This window comes from Alnus glutinosa, chromosome 5 (genome assembly GCF_958979055.1).
Source record: "Alnus glutinosa chromosome 5, dhAlnGlut1.1, whole genome shotgun sequence".
Taxonomy (NCBI): domain Eukaryota; kingdom Viridiplantae; phylum Streptophyta; class Magnoliopsida; order Fagales; family Betulaceae; genus Alnus; species Alnus glutinosa.
This window is the reverse complement of record NC_084890.1, coordinates 314,585-330,702: the sequence shown is the minus strand read 5'-3', so window position 1 is coordinate 330,702 and position 16,118 is coordinate 314,585. Positions and strand designations below refer to the sequence as shown.

The 16,118-nt window shown below is 32.8% G+C and overlaps 2 protein-coding genes across 3 annotated transcripts; one reads left to right on the top strand and one right to left on the bottom strand.

The window, feature by feature from the left end:
- Positions 1 to 2,002: 2,002 nt before the first annotated feature.
- On the bottom strand, positions 2,003 to 4,774 carry LOC133868154 (F-box/FBD/LRR-repeat protein At4g26340-like). The gene is made up of 2 exons (XM_062304976.1): positions 3,596 to 4,774; positions 2,003 to 2,215 (listed from the first exon to the last, which is right to left on the bottom strand). The coding sequence occupies exons 1-2, from the start codon at positions 4,772 to 4,774 to the stop codon at positions 2,003 to 2,005; spliced, it is 1,392 nt and encodes a 463-aa protein (XP_062160960.1).
- Positions 4,775 to 11,825: 7,051 nt separating this feature from the next.
- On the top strand, positions 11,826 to 15,910 carry LOC133869682 (farnesyl pyrophosphate synthase 1-like). Of its 2 annotated transcripts, XM_062306747.1 has the most exons (12): positions 11,826 to 12,033; positions 12,744 to 12,768; positions 12,963 to 13,078; positions 13,204 to 13,293; positions 13,383 to 13,496; positions 13,579 to 13,667; positions 14,185 to 14,236; positions 14,646 to 14,741; positions 15,029 to 15,073; positions 15,200 to 15,289; positions 15,380 to 15,451; positions 15,624 to 15,910. In XM_062306747.1, the coding sequence occupies exons 1-12, from the start codon at positions 11,854 to 11,856 to the stop codon at positions 15,642 to 15,644; spliced, it is 990 nt and encodes a 329-aa protein (XP_062162731.1). In that variant the 5' UTR covers positions 11,826 to 11,853; the 3' UTR covers positions 15,645 to 15,910. The 2 variants fall into 2 exon arrangements, 1 of the variants encoding a protein (XP_062162731.1); XR_009900497.1 differs by lacking the exons at positions 15,380 to 15,451; positions 15,624 to 15,910 and having other exon boundaries at positions 14,914 to 15,073; positions 15,200 to 15,290.
- The last annotated feature ends 208 nt before the right edge of the window (positions 15,911 to 16,118 follow it).

The window sequence follows — 16,118 nt, the reverse complement described above, 5'->3', positions numbered from 1 at the left end:
GTCTCTACTGTTAGTTAAACTATGTATTTTTGTTTTTGATCATTTGGGTTAATATTTTAAATTTTTATCATATTTTAAGTTTTTGGTTTTTTTGTTAGAAACTTTTAACTAATAATTTAAGTCTTTTACAATCTTGATTTATATTAATCTTCTTTCATTTTTCGTTTGTGGTGACAAGACATTAGATATTAAATAAGACGTATCCAAATGTTACTGTTTAATTAAAAAGATTAAATATTGTCCTTTGTTCCAAAAAGAAACAATATCTAAAATATCTTAATGATTTGAGAAATGTTATACATCTCAAATTTTTTTCTCTAAAAATTAGTTCTCAATTGGTGTGTTACCATCTCATGAGATGGTGACACATCTTCCAAAAAAATAGATCTTATGAGATGGTAGTATATCCCTTGAAAACCAAGTTTTGAAAACAAAAATTGAAAAGCGTACATTTTTCTAACGATTTTAGCCATTCCGGAGGTTTTTTTTTTTTGGTATTTCCGGAGAGTTAAACTTGATGGGTGTCCCTCCTCATAGGGATTTGGATTTTTTTTTATATATATATATTATTTTTCAGCGACATAATTAGAATTAACTGAAAAAAAAAAAAAAAAAAAAAAAAACTTTGCCAATTCGTAATTCGGTTAGAATGTAAAATAAATGATTAAATACAGTTTTTTTTTTTTTTTTTTAACTTTTAGGACACGTGGTGATTTATTAGTTTTTTTGCAAATTAAAATGAAAGATATGTTTGATGTCATTCTCTTACACATATCTTGTCAATTTTTAAAAAAAAAAAATGAAAAAGAAATTCATTATTGAATTTGTGAGACTCACAGATTTAGTTGTGGATTTTCAATGGAAATATTGGACAAGAGATGTATAGAGAATGAAAAATTAAAAATTAAAAATTAAAAAAAAAAAAAAAAAAAAAAAAAAAAAAAAAACTCCGAAAAAATTCCAATCCAAATGAATCCTCTCAAGACTAATTTCTGCTTTTTTGTCCCTGCAACCATTCAAATAAAACTTACTGGAGAAAAAAACAAAAAACCAAAAAAAAAAAAAAAAAAAAAAAAAACCAAAAAGAAAAGGAAGAAGAAGAAGAAGAAAAAACTTAGGGAGATAGAGAATAAATTATATGGAACAACACCATTTTCTTTGTTGGGAAAATGACCTGTGATTCAAGTTTAAGTTTTCAAGAACTATTTAACCCGATCGATAATATGTTGGCTTAAGTATATAATTAAATGTAAATGTATGTTACAGATATGTCACAAGCCGTATGCATATATGGGAGTACTTAGTTGGATCTTATGTCGTTCTTCATAAATTTAAGGTAGTCTCTAGCAAAAGGAAATCATTTGGGTGAAGAGAGAGAGAGAGAGAGAGAGACAACAAGCTCTCTAGAAGTCTCTCAGACGCTTGAGAAAAGAAAAGAGTCAAACGCAAATTAACTTGTAATTAACAGTGACCAATTTAATTTATATTTATGATCGAATTAAGACATTGCATTTACAAGACCATTCCAATGCATAAATTAAGCTCAGCCCAACATTTCAGACTAGCCAATAAATAGCACACTTCCTATCTTAATATGCCAAATCACATGAAAATTTAATTAATTCAACTCAATGAGACAACATCAATATATAGCTACACCGCCAAGGACATACTACACTATCCATTTCCTAAAATTAATTTGGAATCGTTCAAAGTAACTTGAAATTAAGAACATAATAATACTAGTTACTAACATTGAAAAAATAAACAAGAAATTTTTATTATGTATGACAAGTTGATGAATGCCCGTATAAATCTTACAAGACGTTCTACCTTCTACAATATTTAATTAAAATAAAAATAAACATCAACAGATTCAAGTCAAATGATTCTATTAGACGATTCAAAATGAGACAAATTCAAAGAACTATGCATTCTTTAAAACATACTAGTTATTTTTAGAATCTTTTCATCTCCACATTCTCTACAGCTCTTGATCTCATCAAACTTCAGGCAAAACAGATCCTTTTAAATAATGAAAGCTCTCTAATATTTCTGCATTATCGGAAAAATACTTCTTTAGAGCATCTTCTTCTATAGATCCTCTTAAATTTTCAATCTTGATAGCCTTTAGGCAATGACGCCAACAGAGAATTGGAATAAGTTTGCAACAACTGGGATCTTTCAATTTGTCAACAGGATTTCCGTATGAGAACTGCAATACGAGCACACATGGTTAGGAACATTATCAGAAATGCCAAAAAGAAGGCTTCAATCTACTTTGGACCCAAAAGAAAGAAGGGGTTGAAATTGAATTTAGGAATGTGAAAACATGATAGTAATGACAATAGTTTTTAGTTCGGAAAAATTCTTTTAATGCAATGGTATTGCAGTAAAAGCATATATATATATTATCCCTACATGTAACGAAGAAGGTTAGGATGACTCCATTGGTTACTTCTCCTCCCTCTTAACCAACAAAATTAAAGCAGAGGTGATACTGTTATCCTATCCATTTTGAGAGTAGTTTGAGTATTATATATCTCCAAGGAAAAAGGATTTGTTGAGGCTATGGACATAGAGGGAGGCAATAATGTCCCTTATAAATTTAGGATAAAGAAAAATGTATAATCAAGGCATATAGTTAAAATTAAATGGAGGAACCTTTTCCCTCATGATACTGTTCATGCAATGCCAACAACAATATCTGAAACAATTGCCCCAAAATGTAGAAAGATCGATCAGGTGATCCTTGAATGATGGCACTAAGTTACTACTTAACTATAGTATATTATGATCATAGCCCAAATATAGCACTTGATTTGAATTTGAAAACTCAAGAAACCAAATAAAAATGAAGAACCAAACAAGATTGTTCATGAAGATGATGCTTGATTGGAAATGGGAGAAATATAGAGGATCAAGACTTTCAGAGAATGGCTCAATCTTGGAGATAAAAATTTCTAAAATCTTACTATGCAACAACCCCCTCCCCTAAAATAAAATAACAAGCATCATAGCATAACTCATGCACATTTCAATAATGGAATTCCCAAACCATTAATAGACCAAAAATATTTACTAAAACATCATTAACAGCAAGAGGAACAACTACACCAAAGCCGACATCATTTAGCAAAAAAAAAACAGAGAATGACATTTTACTTTAGCATTTTTGCTTGAAGCACTAAATAACTAACAAATACAAAAAAAAATAAAGGTATTAAGAGCAAGTATTTAAATTCTAAGAAATGAACATATGTAATACCTTGAATGATATATTGTCAATTGTCTTCCCATACCGCCATTCTATAAAAAGAATCTCTAGAAGAGGACAAATCCACAACAAGGCATCCACAAGTTCGTGGATTTGTCTTGTAGATGAAGAATATGCTTCCAGCTTCAATTGCTTAACATTATATAATGGGGACGGTAGGTTTTCTCTCAATTCCTTTGCAATAATCACACTCTTCGTAAAGTAAACAATCAAACACGTGTTAGCTTTTTTATAATATATGCTAATAATTGATGTACAAAGTAACATAGACTATGAAACAAATAAAAATAATCAAATAAATTAAGCTGGAATACGTACCTCGATATTGAAAGTTTCCCAATTTAATAATTTTGGATGACTCAAATTTGCAAGGAATTCAATCTTCTCAACATCCGAAACATCCTCGTCCGTAAATCTGATACTAACTTCTGATAGACTCGAAGTATTCGAAGAGAAGGATATAAAATAACCATCATACTCGAGTCTATGTAAATTAGGAGTAACAATGTCAATTTCAACCAACTCGTAGCAACTAATAAAAGCCAAACTTCTCATGCGATGACTTGCAATTTTAATCCTTTTCAACATACTACAACATCGTAGGTCCAAGCAGTCAATGAGTGGATGCTTAGAAAGAACGTCATGCAACCATTTGTCAGTAATGCTGCATGAATATAATAATAACTTGTTTAGATTTTCGCACCGGCCTAAGTTGATTTGGCATGGTCTCGTAAGCTTGAAAACTAAAGATTCAAGATTTGATGCTTCGATCTCAACACTCTCAAGTTCAGGATTTTCTACTAGCTCAATGGCCTTGAGTTTAGGAAGACCTGACACCTGTAGACTTTTCAACCCATAACAACATTCAAATGTCATCTCTTCTATATCACGACAACCAGCAATTAGATCTGGGACAATTTGGTCCTCCACATTAATTCCCAAAACCAACTTTTTCAAAGAGGGTAAGTTAATATCACTGTAAAATGACTTCAACTTACACTTGCACAATTTCAACTCAGTTATGGACTTTGCTACGAGAACCCTCTCAGGCAACTCATACTTCTTCTTAGGCAACTCATACCTCTTTTGATCGATCCAAACGTCAAGATTCAACTCTTTTACATTGCATTCAATTGCATAGTCAATCCAACGGTTCAGAAGAGCACAATCTGATTCATCATCCAACATCATGTGAAGCCTAAACTTGTTTATACTTAGTCTTTGCCTGTAGTGGCCCAGTAAATATCTCTGCACAAAATTTTTGAACTCCTGTTTCTTTCTCTGGAATTCCTCTTGTTTCTCGTTGGGTGGAACCTTGCGCAAATTATTAGTAAAGAGATGTTGCTCAAATTCTGGAATGGGGAGCAAAGTCCACACGTTTTGCCATCTCTTGGACAAAATACTAAGTTGAAGTATTTGTTTCATGGGAATGAAGGATAGAATGTGGTCTAGAATAGGATCGGGCAATTCGGATAACCGGTCGATTTGGTTCTTCATCTTAAGGTCGAAAACTTCCTCCAAGCCAGCAGAAACGTCCTAGCTAGTACCACAATCTAATTAGCACAAATCAGTTTTTTTTTTTTAAAAAAAAAAACTATCAATAATATAAGTTTTTTTTTTTTTTTTTTTGTCTGGAAAAGAAAAGAAAAGAAAAGAAAAGAAAAAACCAGACGACAAACAGGGTAATAGTAAAAATTGGGAGCAGAAAACAGATGCTATTATTCGGAACGAGATCATAAATTGATAGGAAGACTAACCAAATAAGCTTGCAGGGGGCTGCACCACAGCAGAGACAACGGCAACACAAATTGTGTAGGAATTATTTTGTGAACAACTAAACTTGTGTATATATAAGCCCGCCTTCTCTCAAGGATTCCTAAACGTATGCGAAATAGGTGTCCTACGACTTACAGGGAAACCACTTAATTAAATAATTAAGAATATATATATATATATATATATATATATATATATATATATATATATATATATATATATATATATATATATATATATCATCCCGATTGACGCTTTTACTTAATTATGTACGCATATTTACAATTTTACATGTCCACTAAAATAATAAAATAAATCCACCTTCTACAGTTCTACTTAGAGAAAGTACCCAAAATTCCAGGAACAAATATATATATATATATATATATAGAAAAAGCAGTAATTTATTGCGTACCTACCTGGAGTAGAAATAGTAATACTTGTTGTTTTCTGGAGCAGATTTGTCTCGTTAGTGGCAACGGCGTCGTCGCAACACAGAGGCTGTTGTTTCTGTGGACTTGTGGCATAAAGGCCGGAGGAGGCCAAACCGGTTGGGTTAACCCAGGATTTATAACTCATCCAAATGAGCGAACGACTTATACAAAATTGCCCTTCCTGGAATTTAAAGTACAGATGCCCTTCGAATCCACCCGTATCTAATATCTTTTAACAAATGAACAAACCTTCCAATACCTTAAAAACATAATAATAATAATAATAATTTAACAAGGCCCATAATTCTCTGGAATAATGTTATAAATAAGACTTTTATTTTTATATGACTATAAAAATTATTATTGAACTTTAGTTGAATTATTATTAGGTTTTAATTTATTGTAAATTTTGTATTAAAAAAAAAACATTATTGTTAATTTTAAAAGTACTATTACCTTTATAGGGATAAAAAATAATAAGCATTCTACTTATAGCATTACTCGTATTGAAATTTCTCATTACATTTTTCACTCTCATACCTCGATGGTGTGAAAGTGAGATGAAAAATAGGTGTTTATAATTGACAAATGCTAGAGCATCTATTGTAGTTTTTCTTAGGTCTTTTTATACTGACTTGGTACTGAAGAAAAAGGAACAAAAAGAGAATCAGTTACTTGACTAACCTAAAAAGAATAATTTATTAGTAACATTAAAATATTCACTTGCTTAAACAAAAAAAGTTATTATAGCCTTGCAGGCTCAAATAACGTATATAGACATTTTGTATTGACTAGTTGCTAGGTCTCTTAATGCTATATATGACGTACTAATCCATAAAGTAAATTCAAGGAAGTTAAGCTGGCCTCTATAAAATGTTTCCAACGGACCCAACATTGGAAACTGATGAGTACATATAGTTCATGCATTGTTTGTTAATATATAGCATGCATTGTTCACTTATGATCGAGTAGGTCATGCATTGTTTGTTAATAGCATGCATATATTGTTCAGGACTTACGAGTAGGTCATGCAAGTTTTATGAGAAAAATATACCAATACTCTTTAATTTACTCTTTAGATATGTTAATAGCATGCATTGTTTAACAAAATAACCATCCAAATTTGTCTATAAATAAGTAGTTCCTTATTCGCATTAAAACATCTCTCTTCCACTCAGCTCCCTACCACCAACTCTCTTACTCCCTTTTCCCCTTAGCAATGAAGACTTTCATGTTAAAAGTAAAGGCTTATATTGAGTACGTCAATGATTTTGGACTCAATGACGATAAAACACGAGTTTACAATTTCACGGTTTGATTCTCAGATCCTTTCAATTATTCTTTGCTATAAGTTTTTATTTTTATTTTTATTTTCTAATATATAAGAAAAAATGTACTTTTAGGTACAATGCGACAGATGCCAAAAGGTGGATCATGTGAGTGGTTTATTAGGATCGATCATTAAAGAGAAGGTTTGTTTTCTTTTATTTATGTCAATTTTTTATTTTATTTTATTTTTTCTACTTTACTCAATTGTTTGGATGGTATTTTTTTTTTAGTGCCCAATTTGTCATAAGGGTCAAAAATGGAGAATTACCATATCAAAGACTGGGAAAGTATTTAGTCGTAAACATTTTGACGAAGGGAGCTTTGTGGACATTATTAAACTTGAATGTTTTGGAGCAAAACCAATAGGCTTCTTGTTTGGCAACTGCTGGAAAATAACAGCGGTACTAATTTTGTTTATTTTATTTCTCTTTTCTATAACTTTGTTTCAAAAATTTAAACAATTTATATATATATATATATAATTTCTTTTTTTGGGATATTCTTTTTTCAGGAGAATGACCAAGTTTTTGAAGATGTTGATCTCTCTGAACAATGGATTCATAACTTTAACGGCCATGCAGCAGTCGTTAAGAAACTAACTACAATTTTTACTGAGAATCAGGCTACTAGCTAGGTCTCTACTGTTAGTTGAACTATGTGTTTTTGTTTTTGATCATTTTGGTTAATGTTTTAAATTTTTATCATATTTTATTTTATTTTTTATTTTTTTGTTAGAAGCTCTTAACTAATAATTTAAGTTTTATACAACCTTGATTTATATTAATCTTCTTTCATTTTTCGTCTGCGGTGACAAGACATTAGATATAAAATACAAAGTATTCAAATGTTACAGTTTAATTAAAAAGATTAAATATTGTCCTTTGTTCCAAAAGGAAACAATACATAAAATATCTTAACGATTTGAGAAATGTTATGCATCTCAAATTTTTTTCTCTAAAAATTGGTTCTCATTTTGTGTGTTACCATCTCATGAGATGGTAACACATTTTCCAAAACAATAGATCTTATGGGATAGTAGTTCATTACTTGAAAATCAACTTTTGAAAACAAAAATTGAAATGCGTACATTTTTCTAACGATTTTAGCCATTTCCGGAGGGTTTTTTTTTTTTAGTATTTCATGAGAGAGTTAAACTTGATGGGTGTCCCTCCTCAAAGGGATTTATATATATATATATATATATATATATATATATATATATATATATTATTTTTTAGCGAAATAATTAGAATTAACTGAAAAAAAAAAAAAAAAAAAAAAACTTTGCCACTTCGTAATTGCCCATTTAGGAATGAATATGGTGAGTGGAGTGACAACTCCCCGACCCTCCCCCCCCTCCCCCCCAAAAAAAAAACAAAGAGAGAGTAAAAGATACATTTTATAGTTTTTGTTAGAATGTAAAATAAATGATTAAATTCAGTTTTTCTTTTAAACTTTCGGGACAAGTGATTTAATAGTTTTTTTTGCAAATTAAAATGAAAGTTTTTTTTTTTTTTTTTTTTTTTTTTTTTTTTTTTTAACACCGTCGATTAGCGGTTATTGTATTTATAACTTACAGTTTTAAAACTGTTTTTTAATTTGGATTTTGGACCGATTTTAGGCCCAAAATTCTATGAAATCGCTAATGCATTTAATAGAATGTTGGCATGTAGGGGTGTGCATGGGGCGGGGCGGGTTTCCGCCTTTTTTGGCCCCGCCCCGCACCTTTGTGGGTTGGAAATTTCCAACCCGCAAACCGCACTTGATAAAGACTAACCGTGCGGGGCGGGTTCGCGCGGGCGCGGGGATTGCGGGTATTGCGGGGCGGGGCGGGTATTTTGAGTGGCATTTACGTAATTTTGATTTTATTTTGTAAAAAAAATAAAAATTCAAAAAAATACTGGTTTTTTAAATAAAAAATTAAATTCATATTTCCATTCAAGAACATTTTTCATGGAATTAGCCTTTTAAACTAAAAGTCCTATTAATTATAAGATAAAATTCTATGAAACATGATTTCTATTTTTTCCCATCAACAAAGCATAATTGAATAAATGTAAAGAATAAAAAGTTATAATATTTCACTATTCCATATAATCAATTTTCTTGTCTTTTCCAGAAGTAATGAAAAGATTATTTCAAATAATAATACAAAAAAAATGTGTACACTTTAACATCCCATGAAATTGAACCATAAAAATTGTATTTCTCACACAATGAAATGAGCTAGTGGACCCCTTTTTTATTTTTATTTTTACTTTTTTTCTCTTTTGTGCGGTGCGGGGCGGGGACCCGCATTTTTTAAAAGGCTAAACCCGCCCCGCCCCGCATAAATTTCTCAAATTAAGACCCTAACCCGCAAAAAAACTTGAAAACCCGGTCTTCTGCGGGGCGAGGCAGGGATTGCGGGTTTTACACACCCCTAGGCATGAGAAAATCATTAAATCAAAAGTTCTGATCAGCCATAAACAATGACATTCCCATTTCTCACACCAATCATCATCATAAAAAGAAAAAAACACACCCAAAATTAAAATTTGCTGGTCCTCTCCTTCTTCCAAACTTTGTACACCATAAAAAGTTAGAATTGCATTTTACAACCCTCATAAAACTTGTTATATAATTGGCCTCTCTCAATAAATGTCCCTTTCAATGTCAATTATGAAAAGAAACCGAGTGTTGTTGGCTAGCTTTGGAGTCTATATTTTAATGTTGTTTTAAATTAGGGAAATTGTGGATTGTAAAAAAATTAATTTGTAAAAATTTATGTCAAAAATTTACTTAATTGTAAAAATCGAAGTAAGGAAATGGAGCACCTTCCGTTGCTTTTACTTTTTTCGTTATTTTCTTTTCTTTTCTTTCAGCTTGTCTAGAGACTGTAGTTTCCCTTTTCCTATATTGCCTAGAAAAAAAAATTGGTTCGAGTGCAAATCTTTTTAATATATCTAGGTAGATAAACTAATAATAGTTTTATATATATATGGGTAGGCAGACTGTAATCCCTATAACAGCTATCTGCTTTCGCCTAGGCGTTTAACGACTGCGGAGCGGTTATAACCCCTCCGTTTGTACACTCCTAGCACAATGTAAGGTAAAAACTCATAGCTTGTAAGCCCCAATATATCTTTGTTTTGCTTAGAAAATTTGTAGTATGATCAATTAAAAGCACCGCACCTTAATGTACTAGTTAGAATGTAAATATGTCTCACAAAAATGTATCTCAGTTATGTTAGAAATAATCAACATATTACTTAATCTAACATGCACAGCGGAAAACGAATAAAATAGGATTCAGGCTTACCTCTAGCCATATTTGCTCAAGCGTTTCCACGATCCATCTGAAGAACAAGAAAATATTATTTGAGGGATCTTCTAACCTATGCCTATCACCGTATTACCGTACTGATGGTGTACACAGGCTGTTTATTTATAGGCTAGGTCAGGGACCCTCAAATATGGTAAGTACCGTATTGTTCCTCCCATCAAGGAAACAATATTATTAATTGATTTTAAATCAATTAATCGATTCTATTACGGTAATCTAAATTAATTAAATTACCTAACCGTAATACCGTAAATACTATTCATTTATTAAATTATTAATAAATGCTTCCTTATGTGGCATATAGGCCATATATGGAGATAAAATCTTACAAGTTAGGCACCGATCGATTTCAATGAAAACTCAGTCAATTTCTAATCAAACAAGCTCATCCTTCTTAAACTCACAAATAGGTAATAAAAATAGTTGCTTTTATCTCAAAATTCACAAACCCAAGCAACATCCTCAAAACATTTTTTGCATCTCAAATTCCCCTCTATTAAAGCAACTTTGAACCAGTTATTATTAACCTCATACATTGCCATTCCTACACAATACACGCGATTGAAACTTGAAAGAATTCCCTCCAAATGTTTTTTTTTTAATATTTTTTGTTCAAAAAAATATGCCCTTAATTTCACATCAAAGGCCAACTTCCCAATTCAAATAGAACCACCACTAATTGTCTAACCGACACAAATTAACCCATTGGTTAACATATGGATTTGCCATTTTTTTTAGGGCATAAATTTTTATAAATCGGTTTCTAAAATTTTTTTGTCCTAAACTCACATTTAAAAGTAACATGTGTCATTTAAATATGTGAGAAGCATATGTTTATTTATTAATATTATTAAAAAAGCATATGACAACTGACAAGTATATGCTATTAAAACAATACGTGTTTCTCACATGCTAAGGGACACATGTCAATCTTATATATGAGTTGTATAAAATTTCATATAAACCAGTTTATAGAAATTTTTTGTCTTTTTTTTTTTTTTTTTATATACCGAATAGACAAAAAAAAAAATTAAAAAATTGAAAACCAAACATTTTTCTTTAAAATTAAAAATATAAGCTTAGGTGAACAATGCCACGTCAACAACTCGTGGGTATAGTCAGTAACTTGATAGGTGAGACTCAGGGTTTTTTCAAGTTGAACCGGGATGCTGCCCTGGATAGAGATCAGAAGTGGATAGGAGTGGGGATTGTCCCCCGAGATTCTGATGGAAAGGTGATAGCGGCCAAGTGTTCTTTTTACCGTAATATTTCGGACCCTCTGGTGGCAGAGGCTTTAGGTGCCAAATTGTGTGCAGAGTTTGGGATGTTTCTGGGGTTAAGGTCGGTGATTTTAGAGGGAGATGCTGTAGGGGTCGTGAATGCTCTGAACCGAGTCGACAATGATGAGGGTATAGTCAGTAACTTGATAGGTGAGACTCATCTTATGCTGAAGAACTTTGATCGGTGGTCTGTTAAGCACGTTGGAAGAGATGGGAATAAGGTAGCCCACTCCTTAGCTAAACTGGCGGTCTCCCATCTGCAGAACCAAGTTTGGTTTGGTTCCTTCCCTTCGTTTCTGTCGGAACTTGTATTGTCTGAGATGTATTTGTGATTTTCTTGCTATTAATACAAGATCTCTTCAAAAAAAAAAAAAAAAAAAAACAACTCGTGGGTGCCAATGGCGTAGACAAGAGTATGCCACGCAGACAAGAATGCTGATTAGAACGTTAATTCTGAATCTGCCTGTCTGTCTCTCTGAAAGCTCTTACTTGTGGGTGCCAATGGCGGATCTGAAGTCAACATTTCTGAAGGTATACTCCGTCCTGAAATCGGAGCTCCTTGAAGACTCTGCTTTCGAGTGGACCGATGATTCTCGACAATGGGTCGAGTGGGTACGTCTTTTCCACCTCACCTTCCTTCTTCATTCTCATCAGTTGCTTTCCAGAACATAGCTGGTATTATTCATAGTACTTAGAATTAAATATTTTAGATTTGGCCTCGCATAATAACTCGGGAAACTGTGAAATGGGAAAGTCGTATTTAGTTGTGGGAGAACTAGTCTTAGTTCCAGTTCACCCACCATTGGAAAGGCAAATCCTGGGGTTTGTTTAGTTCTCCACATTGATAAGACGGTTTTTCTCTAAGAGCTCCTCTCTCACTAAAAATCCTTTCTTCATACTGTTATTACGGTTGTTAAATCCACACAGTGTGCTCTGAAGGTGGTGATATAGCTCATAGACCAAGATGTGCTCCAGCCTCCAGTCAAAACAAATTCAACTCATATCGAGGGCGAAACGATACAGAAGCGTTCCAGCAAATGCTTATACAATCGAGCATTGCGCCGTGCTGCCCGTGCATATTCACAGTTATTGATTTTGTCCACATTTAAAGAGTTACACTTCCAAATCTTAATGACCTCTTTAAAAACTTCTATGGGGTTCTATAACCATTGATTTTGATGCAAACTGGTTTATAGTTAGATCTAAGTTCGTAACTTCATAATTAAAATCTCTCTCTCCAAGGGTGAGTGTATAGTCATTCCTTATATTAATGAGGCTTATCGTTGGTTTCCTGACTGTCTTGTTTATTCTCTCTATTTCAGATGCTGGATTACAATGTGCCTGGAGGTTTGCATTGAGCATATCTGTAAATTTATTGAGCAGCCTTTTTGCTATGTATTTTATTTGAAGTATCATGCTGTCAGCTGTCTTGAACATAAGCCATCAAAGGAAATGAAATGAAATGGGTGTAATGAGTAAGGCAGAACTTTTTGAAGAAACGTGTCTTACTGAAATAACTGTGGATTGTATTTATCTTGCAGGAAATTTGAGCAGGGGTTTGGCCTTTATGGAGAGCTACAAATTGTTGAAAGAAGGAATGGAGTTGACTGAAGACGAAATTTTCCTTGCTAGTGCTCTTGGGTGGTGTATCGAATGGGTATGGCATTTTAAAACCTCTCGTATTCAAAGATTGTTTATGTGGATAAATCTTGTTCACTAAATGTTTCGGCATACAGATAAATTACATACTAACGAATGATTTTGTGATAATGATGTATGCAGCTACAGGCATGTTCTCTTGTTCTCGATGACATTATGGATAACTCACACACAAGACGTGGTCAACCTTGCCGGTTCAGAGTGCCAAAGGTTTGTGCTAATAGTGAACAATATTCATTTTTTTTTAAAAAAAAAATTGGTGTTGTCATTGTACATAAAGCAATTAACTAGGTGGATCGGTTGGTATGATTGCAGTAAATGATGGGGTTCTACTTCGTAACCATATCCCGAGGATTCTTAGGAAACACTTCAGGGATAAACCTTACTATGTAGATCTGCTTGATCTATTTAACGAGGTGATTGACTTGCACAGTGTTTGCTTAATTAGTTCTAATTTAGATGTATGCTAAAAGTTTACTCATCTTATGCTTTATGTAGGTGGAGTTTCAGACAGCCTCAGGAGAGATAATAGATTTGGTTACTACACTTGAAGGAGAAAAAGATCTGTCCAAATACACTTTGCCAGTGTGAGTAAAACTAATGGAAAATCTATGCCAAGAAAATAATGTCTCTGCAATTCCTAAGCTACGCAGACCATTCACACAAATTTCTGGATCTGCAAGGGAGTCATTAAGCTTGGTTTAGATTTCCACAAGAAAACAGCACATGAGCCCGAGGAAAAATCGTGATATTGACAAATTCATTTTAGGAATTGATGCTAGTTAGTTCGGAGATAGTTCCATCTGTCCTGCTTAAGACAACATAACATAATTGCATCTCCTTGACTAAGGGAAAAGTTGGAAGTGTGCATGGCTTGAATTCTGATTTTAAACTTTCATCTTCTTCCCTTTTCTTTCTTTCTTCTTCTTCTTCTTCTTCTTTTCTTTTTTTTTTTTTTTTTTTTTTTTTTTTAAAAAAAGAAAGAAAGAAAGAAAGAAAGAAGGTGTTTTGGTGCTATTTGTAGTTAGATAGTCTGTTTCCATCCCCATAATGATTTATTTTCTATGTTTAATGTTCGCACTAACATGTTTACACCTCATGCAGTTACCACCTCATTGTACAGTACAAGACTGCCTATTACTCATTTTACCTTCCAGTGAGTATAAATCTTTATCACAATTAAGGCACGAGTCACCTAGATCAATACTCAATAGGGATTGTCTTTGTTGTTGTGTATTTTGAAAGACATTGTGTCAGCTTACATCTCTGCCTTGCCCTGTGGCCCCGCCCCCATATACCCGGAGTCTGAAGTTTGATGTAATATATAGCTCCTTGTTCCTCCACATATTGAGTTATGTGACCTCCACATAAAAGAAAGATTGACTTATTATTTGAGAAGTCTTTAAAACATGATGATGCCATTTTACATTTCGGCATGGTAACCATATCAATTAATTATTCTCTTACAATGACATCTGATCTTTAAAACTTATTTTTGTCTTTGACAATGAATCGTTTGTCATCTGGTTGACTATTTTCTGTTCAAATCCTGTGAGTCTACCCAGTTTGCGTGCGCATTGCTTATGTTGGGTGAGGATCTGGAAAAACATACTGATGTTAAAAACATTCTAGTTGAGATGGGGGTCTACTCTCAAGTACAGGTAAATTGTGAAGCAGACATAGGTATTGGAAACTAATTGATATAAATTGCAATTATTTTAGTTGAAGTGTCGTAAATTTTATGAACTGCATTAATTAAGAATAACCAAAGCCTTATTTGCTTAATTATGTTATGTTATTCATTTGCTTTTTTATTTTTGTTTTATTTTGTAGAATCAATGCGGCAGGGTTAAATCAGTCAATCTAGAGCGTGTCCAGGAGATGGGCTTCTTTTGTCAATTTCAATAATCTGCCTTTTTTTTTTTTCTTTTTCTTTTTCCTTTTGTAGGATGATTATTTGGATTGCTTTGGTGATCCTGAAACAACTGGCAAGGTGAGATCCAGTGTGGTGGATTTACCATAAACACCCACCCACACACACAAATATATAATCAATTTCTGTTCCATTTTTTTTTTTTTTTTTAATTTGGGTTTTTACTTGAGTCCTTGCTGCTATCAGATAGGAACAGATATTGAAGATTTTAAGTGCTCTTGGTTGCTAGTAAAAGCATTGGAGTTAAGCAACGAGGAACAAAAGAAAGTATTATTTGTAAGAGTGGAACTTTCTTTATAACTTTTTTCTCCATTTCCTCCTCAATATTGGGATTTTTTTTTGCTCATTTATAATGTTTGTTTTCAGGACAACTATGGGAAACCAGACCCTGCCAAGGTTACAAAAGTAAAGGCCCTCTACAAAGAGCTTGATCTTCAGGTTTGAGCTTGATATCATAAAGTACCTTAAAAATATATAGCTAGAGCATGAAATTCCATAATTTCCTTTAAAATTAATTTAAGGGAAGAAGAAACTTTTGCTTGTTGACATATATATTGGCTTATCATTGTTAATCTCTAGGGCTATGTTTTCTCCTATCCCAAATTAATAGGGTGTATTTAGTATTTGCTGAGTTCGAGAGCAAGAGCTACGAGAAGCTGACAACCTCTGTTGAAGCTCATCCGAGCAAAGCAGTTCAAGCAGTGTGGAACTTATTCTTGAGTAGAATACACAAGAGGCATAAATAGAGATATATTCAAGAACAGGGATGAATGCAGGTTGGAAGTTGCAGAATATTCCCAGTCTTTTATCCTCATTTCCATTTAAACAAATTGTTGTAAATGATGTTATTGTTATCACTCCCATTGATTTATTTTTCATTGAAAAAACTTATATAAGCTTGCCTCTGCTGCTTTGTGGTGTGATCCATGCACTAAGAGCCATTTCTTGTTTGCAGGCTTTCATATGCCTAAAAAGTCATAGAATCTAAGGATTTAGATCTCCTACAATTAGGCTGTTCGAATTTTAGTGAAATTCAAACAGTTCAAGAGAGAGCACTTGCAAGGCCACCTACCTCGAATAGTAGGGCTTCATACCCTAAGTAACC

Coding starts and splice junctions, on each gene's coding strand:
- LOC133868154 (XM_062304976.1), bottom strand. CDS start 4,774: ATGAAGAACCAAATCGACCGGTTATCCGAATTGCCCGATCCTATTCTA. Junction 2,216..3,595: donor GGGAAACTTTCAATATCGAG/GTACGTATTCCA, acceptor CTCGTATTGCAG/TTCTCATACGGAAATCCTGT.
- LOC133869682 (XM_062306747.1), top strand. CDS start 11,854: ATGCTGATTAGAACGTTAATTCTGAATCTGCCTGTCTGTCTCTCTGAA. Junction 13,294..13,382: donor GGTTCAGAGTGCCAAAGGTT/TGTGCTAATAGT, acceptor GGTGGATCGGTT/GGTATGATTGCAGTAAATGA. Junction 15,074..15,199: donor ATCCTGAAACAACTGGCAAG/GTGAGATCCAGT, acceptor TGCTGCTATCAG/ATAGGAACAGATATTGAAGA.